This window comes from Camarhynchus parvulus, chromosome 9 (genome assembly GCF_901933205.1).
Source record: "Camarhynchus parvulus chromosome 9, STF_HiC, whole genome shotgun sequence".
Lineage (NCBI taxonomy): Eukaryota > Metazoa > Chordata > Aves > Passeriformes > Thraupidae > Camarhynchus > Camarhynchus parvulus.
Genome location: NC_044579.1, coordinates 11480491 through 11505117, shown reverse-complemented (window position 1 = coordinate 11505117; position 24627 = coordinate 11480491). Strand labels below are relative to the sequence as shown.

Here is a 24627-nt window from a genome sequence, read left to right as displayed (position 1 = left end):
TTGTATGCTTCCACTTTACACTGAGGCAAACATCACTTATGGGCAGAAGGCTTTTGAAAGTGTGGGGACTCACTGTCACATAGGAACAAAAAAACTGTCTGTAAAAATAGCAGGAGAATATTTATTATGGTTTGGCTACAGCTGAATGGGTATCTGTATAGCTAGCTAAAACATGTCCCCTGGAAACTCAGCCAGTTTGGAACCCAGCATCTGAGGGGCCCTCTGCTCCCTTCGGAAGGGAGTCACCCACTATGACAGCCCTTATTTTCTTTTTAATATTAGAGGTGGTGATCTATCCAACAGATGAAGTGTAATTGAGAGGCTCACTGGGCAGACCATTTTCTTCTGTGTCATCTGTCTGACCCTCTAGATCCAGGGCCTTATACCTATTCTGAAGTGGCACCTGGGTAGGTGATGGGGACCGGGAGGAATTTTTATCACCTCCCTGAGTGGGGACCCATTTCCACTCCCTTTCATCCACCAGGTGTCCTCCTACTGCCTGGCAGTGGGAGGCATGGGATTCCTCTGACTCCTGGTGGGCCTCCCTCAGGATGGAAGGGCAGAACCCCACCAATCTAATTTCCTTTCCCCTTCCCTAACACTCCTTGGTCTTTCCACTTCCTTCTTAAGCTCGGCCACCAGTGAAAGATCATTCACCTGCTCACACTGCTGACAGGCCTTCTTCTGTAATGCCCCCTTCTTCTGTAATGCCCACTGATAAGCTCAAACACTCCACACAGGAAGGGGTCTGTGTTGGAGTGAAGATTTATCTTTTAAGTCATTTGTTTCTGAACCTATTGTGACTTACTTTAAGTTTACTGGTAAGTGGTTAGGATTTAGAGTGGTTGGGACAGTGATGTAATCAAAGTCACACTTCGGTACATGGAGGCAAAATAAGCATCAAGGTCAGGAAATTTTGCAAAGTGCCACCAGATGAGGTAGATAACTCTGGAAAAAAGATGAAGAGAGCACCACATACTGAAAGGAAAGATCTGTTTGAAGTGGAGAGACCAGGATGACAATTTTAATGTGGCTAATTGATGCAGCAATTCCAGCAGGAAGTCCTGTAACTGATGAGTGTATCCAACACCTCCAAGTGCCCACTTGGAAGCAGAGGTGATGAACATCTTTGATAAGCCATTTTATGCAGGCTTTCATCCTTTGCTAAGGTAAGGGATGATTTCTCACAGACCTACTAGCCCCTAATGACCTTTTTGTATAATCAGTTGGGGTCTGTCATTGCTCCTGGAAACAGGAATAGCTTCCTTTCCCAGGAAGAGATTTTCTCCCCTGTGTCTGGGAGGCAGGTCATGAGATAGGAAAAGACACAGGTACAAGACTTAGTGAAGACAACTAAGTTCAAAGTGCTATATTCTATAACCAGCTTTGGCTCTGGATTCTCCAAGGAAGAACTATAAGCTGCATGTAAAAGGCCAGTGATACTAAAGCACTTGGCTCTGAAAGGATCTGGGAGTGAGAAATGCCGCACAGTGGAAGCCATTACTGTTGTCATTTTACTGTGGACTGTTCACTGTCAGCCTCAAAGAGTGGTGGAGGAGAAGGGTGGAGTGGAGGAGGCTGAAGGAAAAGCCATTAGGATGGGCAGAGAGGGCACTTCCAGGCCCACGCTTATGATAGAGCTATGGACAAATCTCTCACACCAGAAACCCAGAAAAGTCAGTGAAAAGGCTCTTATTGTTGTCATCAAGGTCAGGATTTCACAGAGGTCTGACCTCAGCTATATGTAGTCCAAAGTATAGGTCATGGCCTCACAAAGGGAGCTCCAACAAAGCATAGCAGTGGAGTGATATTTGCCTTTAAGCTCTACGATATGTCACCATGGCTTTTATGTCTCATTCTTCTCTTCTATGTGTGACCTCTTCCTAAGGCTCTGCATTGAGCTCCCTGCAGAGGTCATTAGTGCCTCTCCTGGGGCAGCAAATGTGGAGGCAAGGGCTAAAAAATGACATGGGTTTCACAGGAACTCAGTACTACATCCTAGATACACTGTCTCTGTCCTCAGATAGCTTCCCAAGCACACAAGGGGAAAACACGAGTGGTGTTTCAATTAGCACTCAGTGTGTGCCAGATGTGCCAGGGTTCTGAGCCCCGGGCTCACTGCTACACTGAGCCTCCCTGTGTTACTGGAATGGCACCTGCTGCTGTGTGCAATGCCTCCACAGAGCACCCCTTCCCTGCCAGCCCAAACGGAAGAGGTGGCAAAATCACTGAAACTCTTTGACTCTAGCAGAAGGTGGAGTTTGATGTCCTGTTATGAAATCACATACAGGGAGCATAATCCTTGGCCCTCATTGTCTCCTGAAATTAACTGAATTTCCCACAGAAATGCAAGGAAATTTTATCTTAATAAACCTTCATTATTTACTGGCATTACTTTGCTTAAGTAACCAGGGGGAATTTAAACTGATCATTTGTTTTCCTGTGGAAAAATACCATGCACTGTAATAGAGGAGACCCTGAAAGGCTTTTATCTTAATTACTGCAGAAAATTACAGAGAATTAGATCCTTTGTAATGGTTTTCTGAATCATCCTTTGGGATTTGATAGGAAGAATATAATTCACTATTGAATTGTACAGACTAGTGGAATAACAAAGCCTCTAGAAAAGTGTTCACTATCTATTAAAGTCTATAGGGCTTCCCTATAAAAGGTTTCTAAAAGCCTTTTATTTACAAATATTTCCAGGGGGTTCTATTATGCTGTTCACCTTTGTTTATAATGCACACTCCTTAGAGTAAGAAGGGCTGAAATAGACAGCAGAGACCAGAGATCTGGTTTCTGGGAAAAAGGGCTGCATGAAATTACAGGACACCCTGTGAAAATGCATCAAATAGCCAAGGAAGGCAGAAAAAAGCTAAGGTTTTCATCCTGCATGGAGTTACTGTTGGCAGACCCTTGTTCCAGCTAAATTCTGCAGCTTTAGGGAAATGCAAAGAGCTTTACTTTGGATTACGGGTGCCTAAACTAACACAGTAAATTGACAGTGGAATTTGATCATATCTTGGAAGTTTGCATGCAAGGATCCATGTTTGCATGTGTAATATAGCAATAATTGATAAATTCCTTGTTTACTTCCTTCAGCTGAGCAGCAGCCAGGTCTTTCAGCTGCAATCCCAGCTCCCTCCTGAGCAGACTGTGCTGTGCAGAGCCTGTTTCTTCCTCCCCTAGTACTTGTTGCACTGGCAGAAAAGGACTCCCTGAACCCTGCTCTGCACTCTGACTTCCACCTCATAGACATCAAGGGACTTAGGGTGTAGGGGGATAGAATATAAGAAAATAAAGATAGTAAATATAAGACAATAAAGATAGTAGTCAAAAGTAATCTTACTCCTAAGGAGTTGCAGCTGGGCCAATTATCAAAGATTAGGAACAGGCCTGACTTTAACAGGCCACAGCTGTAGCCAATGAGAAGAGGAGTGCTATAAAAGAGTGGGGTGGCTGGTTGAGACGTGAAATGGAGTCGGTGGCTACTTTGTGAAGAAGAAAGAGTCAGTGCTCTGAGGAGCTGCCCACAAGAAGCACCACGGAGGTATGAAACTTCTGTGACAAGGAGACAACAGTATGGAACCCCTGCAATACGATGACAACATTAGGGAAGACTGTCTTAGTTGTGCAGTGGTTTGCTACACAGATCTAGTCTCACTGCTAACATGCTTAAGCATCTGAGAGGTGCTTGCAAGGGAAGTGTGGTGGGGCACTGTCAGGTGCTTTGTGTATTTGGGAGTGATATCAAGCTTCTCTTCCATTCCCCTGGTCAGCAGTAAGAGCTACATGGTTTCTGTTTTGAGAGTTTTCCATTTCTGATGGGCATTTCTGTTCCTTTTTTGGTTTATGCTAACTGCTTTTGCTCTTTTCTTATACGACCTTGAAGGAAAAGACCTTGCTGTATGCTTTTCAACAGATTTTTTACTTCACCACCTGATGAGGAATATGCTGACTCCAAAGTGTGCTGCCAGAATTACCCTGGGCTTGAGCAGTACAGCTAAGGCTGCCACATGCAAGGGTTTGCAGATCTGGGAACATGAGAAGTCACAGAAAAAGTCTAGGCATCCATCTTCAATCACCCCTTAAAAGTGCCCAGCAGGGAAAATGGAAGAAGGATGTCAACAGCAACTTCAGAATTTGATTGTTTCTGCAAAAGAGGTGAGGGTAGAAGAGGAAACCCAATGACTTTAGGTGACTTTCTAGGTGACAACATGCCAAGCTTTCACACAGGAGTCACAGAGGGATTTTAGGACTGAATGATACTGAGGGGCTTTTTGAGAGAAATGAAATTAGGAAAATATTACAAAGCTGTCCCAACATTGCATACCTGTGCCAGGTATCCCAACACTGCATACCCATGCATTTAAAGTCCACATGACAAAAGGAATTTGATAGTCTCAGATTAAAGGTGCTTTTCATTTTCCAGGAATGCACTTATATTGCATATAGCCACATGCCAGCTGTTAACACAAAACACTTAAGAGTAAATACAGGCCATTCCAGAAAGCAGAAAACAGCATGCTTAGTACTGGAAGTGGAAAACAGATTATATTAATTATTAGATTTATAAGTTGAACTAAAGCTAGAAAAACCATTCATGTGTGTTTCAGTTCTGACCAAGTCCTGGCTTTCTAATACTTTTCATGAAAAGCACAATTACCTTGATTTTCCTTATCTTTCCTTCCTTTCCTCCCCTCCCATTCTTTCATTATTTTTCATTTGCAATTGTCTGTCTTGGCAGACAGACAAGTCCTGTGTTCAGGACACAAACTCCTACTCATTATTATAGATCTCTAAAATGTTTTATCTAACACATTTTCAGGCTGTCACAAGAATTACAGGAGAATTTTTTGTTGTTATTATAGATTGTTCCTGCTTTTTGTTTATCCATCTCAGATTTTCCCTTTCTCAGATATGAACCCATGCATCAGCCAAAGCTGTGCTGAAATCTGTTTCTCAACAGTACAAAAAATGAGCTCTTAAAAATCTGCCAGCAGTGGCCAGATGCAGAGAGATTTTTTAGTGAAGCAGGGCAGTTAAATACAGTACAGAGCTCAGGCCTCCTGAATTTCATTTTATGTTAATATACTTTTATAGAAAGACCTGAAGAAAACTATTAAATCTTCATGCTAATGAAAAGGTAATTGATATATAAGTCAGTGTGGTTTGATAATCATTTACAGATTTGGATATTCTAACAGGAAGCATAATATTGGGAAAGGCAGAAGAAAGGCACTTTTGGCTTTAAACATGTGACCAAGAGAGGGTTTCCTCTTTGTGTAGATGCTGCCACAGGGAATTGTAACATTTCCTGCAAACCTCTATTTTCCCCACACCCTTATGACAACTAGTAAGAAGTGTGTTCTTCACAGGAAAGAGTCTGGGTGTTGGAGTGTTTCTTGTTCTCAAACTTGGAGATATATCCATCTTTTACAGCTACAGCCATTTTTCAGCTGTGGCCACTACACAATGGGATTTGAAGTAAGAAATGATGCTGAGACTGGTACATTACGAGGCTCCAAAGAGGTAGCAGGTATGTCTACATCACAGTTGCTATTTTACTGAATTTACATGTAAAGTGCTGTGTTGAAATCTGCTCAAGAGCTGCAGAATACGATGTGAAACTTAAACTGCTGCTGGTAGTCAGCTTGTGAGCAGAGGGGTGGCTCGAGAAATGGTGTAATTGGGTCTGGTGGGTCTGTACATCACTACAGGCACAGACCCACTGGGAACGTTTCTGAGCTTCTGCATGGGAAGACAGTCACTGAGTGAGGTGTCTGAGCACACAAGGAAATGAAACAGAAGTGCTAATGACCACTTCTTCATTGTATTTATATCTGCTTTCCAGTACAATAGGGCCCTGATTGTAATTTGTGGGTTTTGCTATTATTGTAATACAAGCAATTAGCTACAAGTGAACAACAGCAGTGAGTAGAGAAGCTATACATAATGCATATAGATGTATAAGGGAGCATGTCATACTGTTTATGTTCCCCAAACTGCCCCACCAACATTTATTTATCACATATGGAACCAAACCCAAACACCAAATCTGTATCCTCTCCATGTAGGAGAAATTTGCACATGGATGAGGGATTTAATGTTCTGGTCATATCCCTGTACCAAAGCATTAGCTCCAGTGCAGCACTGCAATGCAAAGCACTGCTCAGATATGAATCCAAATTTTGTTGCTTGAGAAAATCCCAATTTCAAAATAAATCTAATGACAGAAAATTAACATAAATCCAGGAAATGAGTGGCAGAAATCTATACAAACATTGCTTACAGAGGTCCTGAGCCAGCCCACTTAGAGACTGTGAAGTTTTTCAGATCAACTTCAAAGGTGCCTTGCTACGATCTGAGGACACCTCACAATAATGAGATTAAGACATCACTAGTACATTTTCACCTAAGTAAAAGACAAAAAATAGACTGGGGCAAGAACAGTAAAGGATCCACCTGGGGACTTTCAATAGTTGTTGTCTGAAACTGGTTGAGAATCGGGAGTTTGCTTCTTAGAACCTTACTTAAAAGCATCTGCTTTTCTTTTAGAAAATGTCTTAAGCATCCTAAGTATGGGTACTTTGAGGCTGGCTATGACAGATGCAGTGCTATTGTTTCAAAAAAATTTAATGAGCACAGCTCCTCTGCCATGCGGATGGCTCGATGCTGTGTTCTACTGGCAGCATGCAGATCACAACTCTTCACAGGGGAAGGCTTTTTTTTTTTTAATCTGGAGAAGAATTTTGAGTCTGTCAAGGAAGCAACACACACCTTTTAAAAACTGTCTGAAGATTGTGAGGTGTGCTGGATGCTATTGGCCTGACATAATCCTTGGCATATTGAGATTGTGCCTGTAAATCATCCAGATCTTTAGCTACAGACACAAAATCTGCGGTTCCTGGAGGGGGAATAAGGAGGAAGCAGAGCCTGTCACTGTCTCTGGGAGACACCTGGGGGACACTAGATATTTGGAGAGGGACACAGCTGAGTATAATCCTTGCTAGTTTGGCTGACAAATTTAATAGTTGTGACCACACATGTCCCATGTATAGACAGCTCCAGGTGGCATTAGTTATTAGAATTGAGCTGATTTTACCCTAAAAATGGGGGAAATCAAGAGGGAACCATGAATACAAAACAGGAGCCTAATTCCTTGCTAGTTCCAGATCTCCAGAGTCTGGAAGTGCTGTGATGGGGCTCTGTGACTGCAGTTCCTCAAACTCTTGCCCCTTTAAAGCACGTAACTTGACAAGCAGAGCCAGGGAAATGTCATGAGTCCAGACTTCATCTGAAAGACCCTGTGTGCCCCGAGTCTGCACTAAACCCAGCTTTTGCAGATCCCAGCCTTGTGATGCCTGAAGACAGCTACCTGTAAGTGCTGTTTTGAAGATATTTTTGGAGTGTATGAAATACAGGCAAAGTTTCTGGCATCAGAAGGAAGGGAAGACCTGGCACAAAGAAGCACAAGGAGTGCTTTGGTTACATCATGGTATTCTCTGACATTCCAGTTTTGTCCAGGAGTCCCAAAAATGCCTTGCTACAGAACCAGACAAGGGACTGCTATGGAGGGAAAGATCTGAAGAGTGGTGAAGCAGCTGCAGGACACTAGGATATCACCACCTCAACGAAAGTGAGGTCCTGAATTATGTGAAACCAGGTTTGGTGCTTCTCTGGGCTCCTTCCTACTGGGACTGGTGCAGACCTGGGAATTGAGGTCCCACAGACAAAGTGTACAGGCAGAAGAAAAGGGAGAAGGATTGGCCAGGATCCAGCCATCAATAGGAAGAGCACAGCTGAGTGCAAAGACAGTGGAGGAGAGGGAGGAAGATGGCACAGCAGGATCCTTGGTCTGCCACTGAGCTACTCTCTCCATGTGAGCAGCTCATTTCCCTGCTCTGTCACTCCTTATCTGCACAGACAGCCTGTTCTATAGGCCAGGACCAGCTTTGTGCAGCACAAGGCACAAAGGACTCTTGAACAGCTTAGAAGGTACTGCAATAATACAAAGCAGAAATTGCAGCCACCAGATGGAGAAAATAGAGCACTTCCAGTCAGCAATTTTGTTCCTGGTGAAGTCCCATGCCACATGAAGCTTTGAGCTACAGCTGCTGCGATGCTAAGTACAGAAAAGGCAGGACTTTCTGGAGTCTCCTTTGAAATTTTAAAAACTGGGTACAATTTCCATGAAATGAGGGATGAATTTAGCTCATTTTTCATCATGCTCTAATTACCAACTGCAGTGAAATACTCTAAGATGATGTATCTCAGGCTCCATCTTATTTCTGGCTCTTGCTCCAATTAATTCCCTCTACAGTTTACAGCACATAAATGAAATGCACTGAGCATCAGGCCATGAGTTGCCTGGTCTTTCTCCCTTGGTACCCTGGGCCAATTGCTCTTCATAGCTACTGCAGTACTATTTTGCCAGTCTTAGGATGATGGCATTAATACTCACTTGTTATCCAGCAGTTTTTGAGACAGCCTATTCAAGGGTAAAAAGCTTTTTGAGGTCTGAGGTCATGCTACAGAAGTGAGAATAGTTATTTCTTCTCTTTCACATCATTTCTCTGTGGCATGTTGTATTTCTGAATGCTGTAAGTGGCATTGGAAAAAGGGTATCTGTTCTGCAAGAAAAAAGGAAGAGGAAGTCTATTTTGAAGGAGGAAAAGAGGAAGGCTGTTTGAAGGAAAGAGAGAACACACAGGAGAAAGGAAGGGTGAATGTAAGAGGGAGAGCACAGATTCTAGTGCAGGTGAGAAGCAGTTTAGTAATCCAGGTTGTCAATCCCTATCCCAAATAAGGTGAATGTCCTCATTGGCAAGTCTTGGGGCTAGCACAGCAGAGACCATAGGTTCCTTCCAGATCCCAGATAATGCTCACAAGAGGAGCTTTGAGGATGCTGCATTTTTTCCACAAAGAGTTCAATTTCAGAAAGAAAAAAGATTTGGTAGAAAACTCCGGGCCAACGCTATTTGCAATCTCATTCTCATTTATTTGCTCAAGTAATCCCCAGTGCTTGATTTACGTAAGACTTGAATTAACTGTGTATTTATTCAGAGATCTTAAATTACACTGATGTGATGAGGTAAAATTGCAAGCTGATGCAGTTTCAAGGGTATTAACAAGCACATGATGGTGAGGCAGATCCCACTTGCCACTGAGGAATCCAAACCCATTCAAAGGTTTCTAGAGAAGGTGGTAAGAAGGATCTTTTACAAGTACAATTGCTTTTCATGAAGCAAAATTTAGCTTAGCACTGAGGTGAGGTAGAGAGATGCAGTACCTGTCAGAGACTTTTGAAGAAAATTAAAGCTGCTTGCTTGATGCTGCTCTTGGTGAGCAGTCTTGGTTTGAGCTCAGACACTGAATGAAGCAAATTTTTGGATCTGAGCAATTTCTGGATAATGCATGGTACCAGGAATAAAACAAATTCAGATGAACAAGAAGCATGGAGCAGCTATGAGCCTGATATAATGGAAATTTTCTCTAAGTATGAAGGTGACTACAACTTCAAGCAGAGGTGTCATTAAAAAAGACAAACTGAAATGGCCATTGCTTCTGGTGTTAGCTGTTTCTGAAGTACTTCCTGTTTTCCACAGGTGCTTAGTGAATTCAGGCAATGAAAACTAGCTATGAAGTTGTCACTGAATGGGATTTAGACCTGTTAACTGAAGAGGGAGGAAAATGACAATGTCAGTCTATAGTTGATGTGGGTGGAGAGTTGATGGGACTATTTGGAGGTCCACCGAAAGACAGAATCTGAGAAAAATGCTCATAAAGAAATTACTGGAACTTCTAGTACTGAAACATGGTGCAGCAAATAGGATATGGTTAGGAAAGAAAGCTATCTGGTCCATGAAGCTTGTGGAGATCATCAGCTTGAAAAGGATGAGGCAAGAGGATTGGGGATGAAAACTGTAACTGGTATAAAAAGTTCTGTCTGCTTTGCCCAAGTGGTGCCAGTGATGCATGCGGCAGAGCTGCTGGAGGTTGGCACCACGTGAAAGGAAAACAAGGATACCCCCACAGCTAAAAATGGTTATGACAGGCACACAGGAGACTAAGAGGTGTTCAAAGATGGACAGGGCAGGTCTTGAAGTAGCTTGGGGTTCAGGAGCTACTGTGACTTCTGTGGGAGCAGCATTATCACCAGAGGGAGCTGTCCGCCTGTATGAGATTGTCACCCCGGCAAGAAACTGCGGGGAAACAACACCAGGGCTCTCAAACCCTGGCAGGGGCAGGAGGTCCCGAGAGCTCAGACAGGCAGTGACCACAGCAGCCTAGAGCGGAGGACATGGGCTGAGCCGGGCTAGCAGAACTAATCCCCCAGGGCAGGCCGCCCACACTGCACACTGCTAATTGCTCTTCTGCAAGTCAGATCCTGCATGGTGCTACTGCCATCAGTTAATTGGGGTTTGTTTGTTTGTTTGTTTTTCTGTGGGCTTTCCTGGGGAGGGAGAAAGAGGAGAGGTGGTTGGTCAAAGTCAGACAAGGTGCTTGTCAGAGGTTCATGTGACAAGGCAGCTGATCACCGAGGCTCCGATGGTGAATGAAGTCGATGTGTGTCTGTCGGCTGCGAGCAGTGTCTGAGCACAACAGGGCCCGTGTACCCAGCAGAGGGCATGTGCACACACACAGTCCTGCCTGTACCTCTGGGACATCATTTCTTAGATAATGAGCATATCAGTGCCCAAAACGGTATCAGTGGCTACAGGACAAAGCCAAAGGCACCAGGTGTTCTGCTTGAATGGTTTGTGATTTCTGTTACAGGGTCCAAACCTACCGTTCTGCTGAACTTCAGACCAAGGTAACGGTTCAGAGGAGCTAGGCAACACCCCTAAACTCGGGTTTAAAGACTGGCATCTGTATTTACAATGTATCAGGCACACCAGCCTGTAACCTCTTCACACTGAGCTTAGTTTCCCCTTCCAACTATTTATCCAAATGCTCATGCCTGATTTTGGTAGACACATTTTACCATAGTCTGAGACTGAGCTTTTTTTCCTGCCAAGAATCTTGAGAGGATATTACATATCCAAGCAGTTTACATCCGTGGCATCTAAATGCCACAGAACAGAAGACAGAAACAATGTATTTGTACGCTCCCTGGGCAGAAAGACAGTTCTTCCAGGGGATGCACTAATACATGTAATGGATCATGCTGTATATGTTCAATGATGGGTCAAGGCACAGAAGATCAGGCTAAAGGGAGAAAAACCACTGCCGGTTGAAAAGTTAGAAGGCATTAAAATTACATACGGAAGAAAAGGGTGCAGTCTTGTCGATGGGAGAAATGGATGAAGAGGTCTGGGCTCCTTGCCCCAGGCTACTTGACCTCAGGCAAGCCTTCCGAGATCCCATTTCCCCTTCTATCCTTTGTCTATGTGGCTCCCAGGAGCTTCGAGGCAGGGTTGGTCTCAAGCACAGGAGTTACTGTACTTTATCTTGGTCATTTCTCCTAGGACATACCATAAAATAATTTCTTATATATATACATATTTGTATATATAAAGCAACCTTCAAGATAGCGTAACAAGCTAAAAAGGAATAAACACTGAATGCTTTGGGAACATGTGGGAAGAGCAGAGTTCAGAGCCAGTTATTAATCCACTTTCAGGACAAGGCTTTCGCTGAAGTTTAAAATAAATTTAAATTAAAAAAAAAAAAAGAGAATTTTATCCCGAGCCAGCGGTCTGGCTCCAGCCCCAGCACCCGCCCGCCGTGACGCCGGCAGCTTGGCACCCCCCCGCGGCCCGGCCGGCGCGGGCAGCCCCGCTGTGCCGTGCTGCGCTCCCCCGGCGCGGCGGCGGCGGGCGGGCGGGCGGGCGGCTCCGCGGTGCCGCGGGCGGGGGCTGAGCCGCGGGCGGGGGCCGAGCCCCGCGCGGCCGCTTGTTGATCGCGGCGGCCGGCGCCGCTCCGGGCTCCGCGCCGGCGGCCAGCCCCGCGCCCGGGCTTGCCGTTGCGCCGCCGCTCGCATTCTTCCATTTCAACAGTGCAAACCCCTCCTTTTCCTTTTTTTTTTTTTTCCTCTCCCTTTCTTTCCTTTTTTTTTTTTTTTTGCATGAAGATGGCGGCGCCTCTCGCCAGCAAGGCAGGGTCCGCCGGCACCACCAGCAAGCCTCCCTTCCCGGAGCTGGATTTCCGATCGGGAGCCAGGGTGGAGGAATTAAATAAACTCATCCAGGAATTCACCAAGCACGATCAGAGGGAGTACGACGACCAGCGAGCCCTGGAGATCCACACGGCCAAGGACTTCATCTTCTCCATGCTGGGTAGGGCAGGGACCGAGCGGGGCGGGGCGGGGGCGATGCTGGCCGGGGACCCCCGGGTAGGGCTCCCGGCCGTGCGGCACCAGCGGACCCTTCACCCGCGCCGGGCTGGGGGGGTCCCCGGTCACAGGGCGGCTCTCACCCCCAGGAAACTAATTTTTCCTATCCGACTAGCCTTTGGCAGCGATGTATTTATAAGCACAGAGGAAAGGCTGGGTCGCAGAGCTGACCGGTGCCCGAGAAACACGGCGAGCCAGCAGAGCTGCAGGCGAGGCGAGTCCGGCCCTTTATTGTTTTTACCCTCAACTGTCGAGACATAGGAAGCACAGATTTTTAATTTTTTTTTCTGGACCGCTTATTTTGGTTATTAGACCGGCGGATGCTTGTACAGGAGCATCTCCCGAACTGCCTTTCTTGCTTAGGTTGCAAAACTCGCGGCGAGTGGAGCAAGTCAGATTGTGGCGGGGGAGTCTTCATCTGTGTGAAACTTTGAATCGCAGGCAGGGATCCTTAAACCAGGGTGAAGCATGTGTTGGCCCTTGCGGAAATCACCTGGGCTCTAGCATGACTAAGGCTTCTTAAGAGTAACAGTAGAATGACTAACAGCTCTGATTCTCCAGGTAGTCAGTTTCTGATAAATATTTGTCGTGAATTTACTAAGAAATCACTCAGACGAATAAGAGCCTTCAGGATACAAAAGGATGCTCTTTAACGTGCAGATTAGACCTTGAAATCAGTCATCCAAGTTTCAGTCATTGTCTTAAACATTCTCTCAACATTTTTGTGTAAACAGCTGCTATGGGCAGTGAATGGTTCTTTGTAGCTCAGAGGTGCACATACACCCTTAAAGCATGCTCGGCACACACCAAGTGTGTGATCTACATGTACACTCTGAATAACCTACATCACTTTTCTCATCCAAAAATACAGAGCTGTCCTATTGCAATAATTATTATTTTCTGTCTCAAAGGATTGTCGCTAGGATAGACCACTTCCTCCATAGCCATGAACACACCTACACTGTAATGACAATCTATCTGTCCCACTGGTTATCTTGTAAGGTACCTGGATCAGTATAATTGCCCATTGTATGGGATTTGCACAATTTTATATGTGTATTGCTTTTTCACCAAGGGCTGGACAGGATATAGCAGACTAAATTTAGCCTGAGAACAAGGACAACAAGTTGAAAAGTCAGTAGCATGTATATTTATAGTGGCAGTTATAAATATTTCCCCCTTCCCAGTTAAACAACAACAAAAAAGATGTGGTGAAGCCACAGTTGCCTCAAAGCCTGTAGGATTTTTTTTCATAAAAACGTGATCTGGTGGAAGTCATCCAGCATTATGATCTGATACATTTTTCAATCAGGGCTTTAAATAACTGGCTGAGGAAACGTGGATGGATGGGATGGAGCAAAGAAGAGTGGAGAGAAAAAAGCAATAGCTGCTGTGGCTAGCAAGTAGTGAAAGCTTTGTATGATCCTGTTTAAGCATTAATAGTCTTTGCAGGGTACAGGGATCACGGAATTTCTTCCTGCCTCGTGTAGGAGAAAGCAATAGAAGAAAGACAGAAGAATAAACTGGAGCATGCCTTGTATTTCTGCAAATACACTCTAATGCCTTGCTGTTCACGAAACAGGGAGCCTTAGGCTGTTTAGAAGTAATGTAAATTAATGTGGTTGTCTTTGTTAATATAATGACTGGGAGATGAGCATTCTTCAGTTTTAAATGTATAGCTAAACCATTTGTTTCAACAAAAAAACTTTATTTCTGTCTAAGTTGTACCTGATAATTTTAAGTAAGTCTTGTTTTGGAATAAAATAAGAGACTTGAGGACTGAGCCCAGGACAGAAATGGAGATGGGATGTCTGATTTGCCTGCATTGGACGCTAGAAGTTGTGTTTGTGGCCCAGATCCTTCTTAGCAAGAGAGGCTCTTAAATCTAAAAGGATTTAACTTATTAATAAATAGCTCTTTCCCCTGTGCCTGATCTCTCCCATACGTACTGCTCTTATCTCGTCGGGTGATGATAGGAAAATTAAACATAGCTTTCCTGATTTAATTACACTGGTGTGTAATTGGTGGATGAATGATAGGTGAGGAGACCTTGTGAAGATTCTCAGATGTTTGTACTCTGCATGGCTTGCCCTCTAGGTCAGACTTTGCTTTTAATTTGTATTAACTCTTTTATATCTGTGTTGTCTTGCCCTGGCTATAAGTAACTGAACTCTGGGAGATCTAAAGAGTTGGACTGTGAGAAAATTAGGGAGAGGCACTACTTGTCGTGTGTTTGTCCAAAATCTTGTATCCCAAGCTTTAGACTAGGACTGCAAATGACTTACCTCTCTGGTGGGAGAAGTGAGTATTTTCTGAATGTGGGTGGTTCCTGGCCATTCACAGTCCCTTTCACAGTCACCAAGACCATCTGGTCTTGCCAACACCCTATACCAAAACAACAGGTGTATTTTGGTGCCTTTGTTAGTAAATTCCTGTACTCACACTGAGCTATGCCTGATAAATTCTTGTCTCTTTGATTCAGGTATAATTGAAATTCAGAGGAGGGAAAGGCTGTAGGAACCAAGAAAAAGAGTGGAGAAAAGACAGTCTTGTGTGCTGGGCAGAGGGCTGGCTAAGACAGGCTGAGACCAAGTCTCTACCTGCTAGTCTTGAAAGGAGATAACTACTTACTCCCCTGATGACTCAGTTTTGGGGGGTTTGTGCATAAAAAGTGATAAAGGAGTATTTTTAGCAAATGATGCTATTACAGTCAATGATATTTTGATTTTTAAAGTACTTGCTGCCATTGTAATGGGAGGTGCATAGCAGTCATATTAAAAACCATTTAAGGGTGCCTGACCTAGAGGGTATTATTCTTGCAGTACAAGTACTTTCAGGAAATTCTTTAATAAACATTGCCTGTCTCTTTCTGTTCAGCAGCTAAGTAAAAAGTGCTTTAATGCATAGATGTGGTAGGCTTAAAAAAACCCATGTATTATGGTCTTGAGAGAACATAATTGAACATTGCATATAAAATAACTCCTTGAAATTTCTAGTGCTATTGCTGCCCCAAACCAGCTCATGTTGTTTGGAATACCGACTCTAGAATTTTATATAGTAACAAGAGAAAGGAACAAAGATGTATTAATTAGTACAGACTATATAGAGCTATGTTCTCCACTCCAGGTACACATCAGGGCTCAGTCATCTAGAGCAGTTTTCAAGCTCTTTAGGTTGGTGTTTTGTTTCTATTTCCTGCTATGAGACTTGTCAGCAGAGCCAGAAGACAGATGCTTAGGACATTTCATGCCATTCTCCTTCCTGAGAAATCAAATCAGGGAAAGGACCAGTTTAAATTGATGCTAAAGTGGCCTTTTGGGGTTTTAAGGCCTCTAGTGTGTCTTTTTGTTACTTCTGTGGGAAGTGCCCACCAGGAGAGGCCATACTTTGAGCATCTGCAGCCAGCTGCAACTTAGAGCTGTTGACAAGACCTCTAGAGAGCTTGTCTCAGCACCTGATACAGGAGAGGTGGTGATCCTATTCTAAGATAATTTCCTAATTCTCTGGTGTCTGCCTGCTGCTGTGCTGGCTGTGCTAGCAAGTGTTTGTGATAGAGGCAAGTCAGAGTGGAAGCAGGGCCGGCATCAGCAAATTATTTCTGCTGCAAATACCAGATTCCCAAATGGAGTGAGCTACCCTGCTGAGCCCCTGCATCTGTGGCAAGGCTTCCAGCTGTTTCCTGGCCTCACGGGCCCCTAAAATATGTGCTCTGGAGGTGCAGATCGCTGTGCTCACAACACAGGTGTCCTCACAATGGCTTGCCTTTGTCAGCAGCTTCTACAAGGAAAGAATTTTCCAGTTTCCCCTGTACCTGAGGTCTGTGTTGCAGAACAGCATTGGCAGTGTGACTCTTGTGTGGGTTTGTGTGGCTTTTTTTTTCTCCCCTTCCCTACCTGCCATAACTTGCTGATAAAATCTATTGTAGGTTGGATTTCAGGCGTTGTTTGAAGTGTTACCTGTTTAGGTATGTGTCTGGGATACATCATGGAAATTCTCTGCTTCCTGTTGTAGTGTCAAGCTGATGAAATAGCAACAGGATTGGAGTGATCTCTCTAGGGTTAAGTCTTTTGTGTGTGTGTGCCTTCTCTCAAGAGAAGCCAATCATGATAGGAGCACACTGTACTCTGAGGCCTATGTTAATAAAGGCTCCCTGCTGGCATTCCCTGTGCTGCTGAATGCATAATGCACAGCTGTTAAAAACAACCTTACTCTATCACAGATTTCATTTCTGGCTTCACTTGTGTCTCCTCTCCCTGCAGACCACATGTTTCTGTATTTGCATTTGAGGCTGGGGCGTTTCTTGCTGGTTTTGTTTCTCTTAAGTAGGGGACAGTGTACTAAACTGGTAAGGTAAGGCTACAAAACATTGGTAGCTTCTATTTGGTTGTACCTTTCATAAATCAACCAATTTCTTCTCATTGGGAATTAGTTAAAAAAGGTTTGGTAGCCTCCTCTGTCTCTTTGTTCAAAGGGATTCTTGGTCCATATTGAAAATAGATTGAAAATCTTTGTCTCAGTTTGTTTTAAGATGCTGGTATTTTACTTGCTCGACTACTGTTTTGAAACATTAGTCTGTGATGCAAAGTATTTAGTGTAATAGCTAGGAACATGTCCTGAGGGCACAAATTCTCATGGCAGGCTTGTCAGACTGCCCACCGCCTGTTCTTTCAGTCTGTGGAAATATTTGTAAAAGATTTGGGAGAATACTTGCCAAGCCCAATTATGCAATTATGTTTTAAGGGCAATTTTGTAATTACAGTGGAGGATGGTAACCAGGATACAGGAGTTGTTGAGGTTTTGACTTTTCCTTTTTTTTCCTATGTGACTTTGTGTGAATGCTAAAATATTCAGGGCAATTCTAGTTAGAAACCAGTTGTTCAACTTTCTTTTAAGCAGCTGGCTACTTTTATAGGTGAAGTTAAATTATAGATGACTCCAACATTGCTCAGGAAGGCTGGAGGACGTGTTTTATTATAGCTTTGGTAATCTGCAGGTTGGATGTGTACTCAGAGACCTAGAGTAGCCCATCAACAATGTCCAGTCTAGAGGAAACTCAGAGGGTAAAAGTCCTCTTGGACTTCTCAAAGAGGATCTCCAAGCTGATCAGTTTTTGGACAGTTGGGTTTATCTGTTGTAATTTTTAATTCACAAATGCCAGGTTCCTGCTTTGTCTCCTGCACAGCTGAAATTTTTGCACTTTTTCTTGGGCCTTGACATGTGCACTTTTGCATTGAGGTGCTCCTTTACAGGCATGTCCCAGTCCTTTTGCTGCAAAGATGGTTTTCCAGGGCACACCTCTGGAATCTTCTCCTACCCAGGTCAGACCCTGTTTGTACTCTGCAGGATTGGTTAGGTGAGAAAGTGCCAGAAGCAGATGTGGCTAAAGCCAAAATTGCCTTTCACCTCCTGTCAAGGGGTCTTGAGTTGCAAGGGCTGCTTCAGCATGACACTGTGAACAGTGATTGAGATGGCAAATTGCACTTCCAAGCATATCTGTGTGAAACCCTGTGGTGGCAGCTGCAGGTAGAGGCTCTGGAATAGACCTGTCATGTTTCTGTGAGTCTAAGAGAAATAACCTGCTGTTGAGTCCATCACCTTTGTCTGGGTGATGCTGATGTATGAAGCTCACTTGAGAAGCAAAAGCTGTAGATCATTTGCTGTGAAAGGTGAGGCGTAAGAGTTGAGTGCATTATATAGGGTGACACGTCTCCTGGGTTTCCCCTTAGCAACAGCTGGGGTGGTAAGTTCCATGTCCTAAAGAAAACCATTAATTCTAGCCATTGGTACCTTGTCCTGCTTTCCTCTGAACAAGGAGATAATTCTTTGAAAGTGACAGTCCCTTCATGTGTATAACATAATATGTTACATTTAGACTGTCTTTAATTAGCTTATCTTTGGGGTATGAAACAAGAAGTAGAGTATATGGAGTCCTGGGGAAGCAAAGGGGGGTATCTGGAGGGGTTTTTTTCCCTTGGAAAAGCAGAAGATCTACCATGGGAGCTAAGCAGAAAGCAGCTTTGGAGGCTGAATTCACAGAATGTCCTTTGTTGGGAAAAGAGCAGTGAGCCTGCATGGGAGCAAGGGTGAGAGAGCTGAAAAATGACCTCTAGCTGCATGGCCCAAGTTATTGGTCTGAGTCTTGTCCTGATGACTCGTAGTGGTGTGAGTTCAGGAGCTGAACTGTAGCTTTATTGGTACTCACAACCATATTTCATAGGTTCCCCATCTTAACTATGGATTTTATATCCAGTGAAGTTTTATGACTTCTGTTAACACAAACCTCTCTTACTGTCTAAATAACAAAAATATGGCAGTCAGTGTTTCTTGGTGATTTTTTTTTTAATTGTTTTTTTTTCCGGGGGGTTGGTTTTTTTTGTCATTGGTTTCTTTTTGGGTTTTTTGGGTTTTTTTTTTCTCTAATGGAACTGGAAGGCAGCTTATGAGACATTCAAAATAAATCAGCAGCAGCTGATGTTCCAATTGACAGATGCAGCTATGGATTTTGCTATGTTTCATTAAGAGAACTCCACTGTTTGCTTTCATTTCTACCATTCTGTTGTGTTCACTTTTACTGTAAATAGCAATTGTCGTGGACTGAGTGGATTAATCTGTGCCTTAGTACTTCAACCAAACTGGCAGGTCTCTGAATCATGTACTTTTACAGTAGATAAACTTTCTGCAGTTCTTTCAAAGCACTATTTCAGTGACTGTGTGGTTGTATTGGAAGCATTCAGTTTGAAGAAGATTCCCTGCTTCCCAACATATTTGACTTTTGAGCTTTTAATAAACAGTGGATGCTAAGAAAGTCACAATGATCTTATTAATGCATTGTTTCAACTGTCAGACAGTCTGATTTTAACCTAATTGAAAGCCTTTAATTAGAAGGTTGTTAACATATTTTGTTATGAGCATACTGGTGTCAAAAGTACAAATACCATTGAGTGGGGGTGATTGGTTGCTCTAAGGTTCATAATATCCATGTCTTTGACACAGCAGTGGTAGCTACTGCCACCCACTCATGTTTACGGCTGTGGGCAGACATTTTCACAGCACTGGGTGGCTTCAGCTGGTAGAACAGGAGGTGGGTGGCATCTATTTCAACCTAAGAAAATCATTCTGTGGGTGAAACACTGAGTCAGAGTGAGGACACCCTAGACCTCTGTTCTGAACTGCCCCCAAATTTATACAGATCTATGCAAGTTTGAGAATGTAATCATATGTAGTAGGGCCTTGGTACTATGAGAAGCCTTCCTTGTCTCCTGTGCTTCAGCAGTCTGTGAAAGGTGGGGTGGTACTGCAAGAGTGGAACACTGTGGTGCTGCAGTTCTTCATGGCAGGATGGTTTAATCATGCAACTCTTCCATGTAAAGGGAAGTCTGGCTTTGAGAGTCTTGCCATGAAAAGTATTTAAATAATGGAGGCAAATAGTTGCCTGTCATTTGTTGTTGATCTAGTGGCTTTGAGATCAAGTACAATTCAACCTCTATGAGAGAGATTACAACCTAACCCAGTTCTAGCAAGTAATCTTATTTTGTATTGAATGGACCCCAAAGCAAAATTGGGACAAATTAGTTTAAATAATGCATCCTGTCTGTAGTGTGCATGGTGATGCAGTTTAGCAGTGTCAGGCAATGCCACTCAGTAGAAGGCAGCAGTCTGGAACAGAAGGCAAGGGAAAAATACAAGACATGGCAGTGTGCTTTTTTTTGTTCTAAAATGTCTTGTCTCAATTCTCCTGTTCCTGTTTGTGGGATCTTTTGGCAGTGCTCCACAGCCCTCTCTCAAGGATGGATGTTTTTTTCAGTGATGCATATTTGACCTGGTTTAGAAAATCAGGTTCTGAGGTTGTGAAGGAGTAGTATTAAACATCTATCAAAAATGCTGAGACAAACATTGCAATTAGCTTCTGTGTGTTTCCCTTCAGCAATTCTACTCTTTGCATTTTAATAGTCTGAAGAGCTATGTCTTTGTGATGCTTTGAGTGACTCCTTTTGGAAATGAATCCTGTGCTGATAGCTCTGGCTGTGTCCCATCCACAGGCACGTGCTTGGAGATATTTTGTGTTTGTTTTGTACCCCACTAATTAATGTATAAGTTAGTGGTAGAACAGCAGGAAAGCTGCCTTTGCTGACACTTCATGAAATAATGATTTAATCCTTTGTGACACATTCCTGCTGAGTGTCAAAGCTGATAACTCTAATCTCTGTCCCTAGCTCAGTGCAACAGGAACCTGTTCTAGAGGGCATTTTGTGTGATCTTGTAAGCTCTTGTAGGTACTTTGTGACTAATTCATGTAAACTTTTTTTGTACATTGCCACTTTTGAACATGATTGTTCAGGATAGTCTGGCACACTGAGGAATCTGGAGTTGAGAGCAAACAAGGGAGCTAACATTTGTCTGCTTCAGATGAAATAAGGGGTGTCCTGTGAGCAGCAGGGAAATGCCCTTATTTCCTTCTAAATGCACCTCTTCCTTTGCCACCATCAGAGCAAGGCGTGGTTCTGTTCATCCAGAGGTGCTCCTTGACAGAGCTTTACACTAGTTTGGAAGGGGGAATGATGGACCAAGGGGGTCTCAGTGCCCTGAAATTGTGTGGGATCTGCTGCTCCAGTTGGATCCTTACAAATCTGTGTGGCCTGATAGGATTCATCCAAGAATTTTTAAAGACCTGTTGATGTCATGACAAAACCTCTCTTAATGACTTTTGAGTGGTCTTGGGAACCCAGAGAAGTCCCAGCTGTCTGGAAGCTGGCAAACATTCCTGATTTCCAAGAAGGGCAGGAAAGAGGACCCCAGAAACTACAGGCCTGTCAGTCTCACTTTAGTTATTTGTAAAGTTATGGAGAAGATTATTCTGGGAGGTATTGAAAAACACTTTGAAGACAACACAGTCATTGATCACAGCCAGCACAGCTTCATGAGAAGAAAGTCTTGCTTGTTGAATCTGATTTTCTTTTATGACAAGGCAACAACCTAATTACCTTACCTCAGGGACAGCATCACCTGCCAGGCAAGGGATTGGATTGTCCTGCTCTGACCTGGGGCAGCCTCACCTCCAGTGCTGGGGCAGGTTTGGGCACCACAATGTAAGAAAGACACCAAAGCATTAGAGAGCATCCAGAGGAGGGCTGTGAATGGTGAAGGAGCTCAAGGGGAAACCGTGTGAGGAGCAGCTGAGGGCACTGGGTCTGTTCAGCCTGGAGGAGGCTGAGGGAGAGCTCTGCAGTCACAGCTTCCTCCTGAGGGGGAGAGGAGGGGCAGGCACTGATCTCCTCTCTGTGCTGACAGTGACAGGACCTGAGGGAGTGGCCTGAAGCTGTGTCAGGAGAGGTTTAGGTTGATATTAGGAAAAGGTTCTGCCCCCAGAGGTGGTTGGGCTGGAACAGCTCCCCAGGGAAGGGGTCACAGCACCAGCCTGGCAGAGCTCAAGAAGAGTTTGGACAATGCTCTCAGGCACATGGTGTGACTCTTGGGAATGGTGCTGAGCAGGGACAGCAGCTGGACTCGATGATCCTTGTGGTCCCTTCCAACTCAGCAGATTCTGTGAAACCCACCCCTCTTCATTCTATGTGATTCCGAATCCTGGGTGTGGATGCAAATCTGCGTGCAGGGATAGCTGAGAAACTGCTCTGCAGTAGTTAGTCCTGGAGATACAAGCAAAGCTTGCTTTCTGTTCTGGCATGGACTGTGAATTGCTGTTTAAAATAAACTTTTGGTTTAATGGTATTAAACAAAAAATGTGCAACTCTGCAAATTGAGAAGGGAATGTCACTGTAACAATACTTCAGGGCCTCTGAAATTCATCTTTTACACTTGCAATACAGTGTGCTGAATGGCAGATCAGGTATTGATATTGGCCCCTTGATATACGGCCCTTAAAGCTTGAGTTGCTGAAATATCTGTATTTTGTAGATAGTAGGACAACCCTGTGCTAAGCAATCAGTTACTTGAGGAAAATAAGAGGAATGCAGGTCTCTCTGCCAGCACAGCATGTCTCTGACAAGCTGAATTAAATGCCCATGTTTTTTTCCAATGAGCAAGCTGTAATGCACATCTAAGTGCATTATTGAGAAAAAGGAACCATTACAATTTGATTGAGCATCTCTCAGAGGCTTGCATTATGTAATAAGTTGTCTGTAAAAGTTTGACCCTGAACTTGCATTTTTTCTTAATATCCTGTGAATTTATGTGGATGTGCAAAATTTACAGTTGAGGCAACAATGTTACGCTGAAAATAACCCCTTTGACACTGGCTTGTAACATCAAAGAAAGACTGTTTCTGTGCAGTCGTTTTAATTGTCTTGGGGAGAGATTTGTATGTGCTATAGAAGCACTTAACAGAACTATTTTCACACTATCAGAGCTGCAGAGTTAAGTTACAAGTTAGTCTGGAAAATCAAAGTTTAAAAATTTTTGATCCTCTTAAATCCTGGCTATGAACTAGGGCACTCATAAGTTACTTTAGAAAGTAGACAAACCCTCTCACTCCTTCACCCTAAAAATCTGGAATAATCTTTTTATCTAAACTGCTTCTTAAAAATTCAAGCAAAGAAATTGGTGTTTAAAAATCTGCTCTTATGCTGAGACCAGTCTTGTAAGACATTGCTTGTATATGTATGAATCACTATTGTTCTGTGTACGTCACTGAGTTCTCAACTTCTTTTAAGTGACTTTTTTTTACCTTAAAATGTGCATATGCCTTTGTTTTATTCTATGTGGAAGTCTCACCCCCTCCAACAGAGCTGTTCCAGTGTGGCAGGCTTCACTGGGCCAAGGCCAGCACTGCTTGGCGGGGACTGTTGGAGTCCTATGGAAAAGATTTCTGTCTGAGGAGACAGGAGTGAGGGAGACAAATGAAGAAAATCCCCAGACCCACAGCATGTTGATAGGCCTCCTGTTGTTCTTAATTCGTGTCTGTAAATGGCACTGGTTTCCGCTGTTGTGCACCGAGACAATAATAAATAACAATCCTTAGCATTTATATACCACTTCACAATTTTCAGTGTGTTCAACACACATTAACTAATTCAGCTGAGATGCACATATTCTGTGAGCAAAACTACTCTTCTTGCTGCCCAGGGGAACCTTTTATTACAGCTGGGACAAAGCTTTTCTTTTTACCCTTAACTGGAGCTGTTGGCAGGAATGTTCTATACAGGGCCTGTGTCTTTCTTCCTGAAGGTTTTCAGCATTTGCATGTACCTCTGTTTGCACAGGAACTGGACCACTCCCAAATCATATGTGATACTAGGAAAAAGATATGCAGGAGAATTTTCTTTGTATTTTGTGCTGCAAATGTGCAGACCCAGGGTTAATAGATTTGTGGTTTCAGAAGTCATTGAGTTAGCAAAGATGTGGCTACGTTAAGTGCATCTTTCTGTGCTTCCATAAGGTCTTTAGGGCACACCATCTTCAGTGGTCCTCGAGGCTCAGGAAGAGAATAAGTCTCTGTCAGTTTTGGCTGTGTTGGATTATCACACCATGTGCTGAAGAAAATTGAGGATGCTTTTAGTGCACTAGATCCAGCACCTGCTAGACCACCAACCTGACTTTTGGGGCAGGAGAAAGCTTGACAGAAGCCTATTGCCACGTGAGAGGTGTTTTGAAGGCAACTAAAGACATTATGCCCTATTATTTGTAATTGTGAATCCCAAACATGTTGTTTGGGGTCCCAGACATGCAGTGGCATGAATCTAATCTGTGAGGCATTTGACTCATTTTCTACCTTGGCATTTTGCATATGTGTATAGAGCTGGTGAGAGGAGTTTGATGCATCCCTGTCTGCATCTTCAAGCTGGGCAGGATTGGTTCCACGTTTTCTTTCCAAGAATAGCACCATTTTAGCATTCCATTTGGGTGGCTAGAAGATAAGCATCTTATTTAATCGGGTCATATAATGTGGATTAGTGGTTTACCTTGGAAATAACTGTTTTGTAGTCTTTGTAAATTGGTGCCTGGTACTTCAGAATGGCTTTACAGTTGTAACTATTTTTCTGATCTGAGAGGTTTAGTTATAGCTAGTGGTCACACTTCTGGATTTCCTCTTTGTCTAATCTTATAGCAACCTTCTGGTTTAGAATTGATGCCTGCAGGTTTGACCTGAAACTGATTCTGCAAGACCAGCATAGAGTATAATTTTCCTATAAATGGTTGTATGAACCAGGAGCACCATTAGCCTTTTAGTGACCTAATTACACAGGCAGGTAGCATTTTGAGATCAGAACTCTCATCTTGCCACAGCTCTTCCTTCAGCTAACAGTGCATGAGAGAAGAACAGCATGCTTCTTGCA

At 43.6% G+C, this 24627-nt stretch overlaps 1 protein-coding gene across 1 annotated transcript in view; it reads left to right on the top strand.

Moving 5' to 3' along the window:
• The first annotated feature begins 12070 nt into the window (after positions 1-12070).
• Positions 12071-24627, top strand: part of MB21D2 (Mab-21 domain containing 2) — a 56325-nt gene continuing 43768 nt past the window's right edge. Inside the window, exon 1 of the mRNA XM_030954342.1 lies at positions 12071-12281. Within this exon, the coding sequence (XP_030810202.1) occupies positions 12071-12281 (211 nt within the window). The remainder of the gene's footprint in view (positions 12282-24627) is intronic.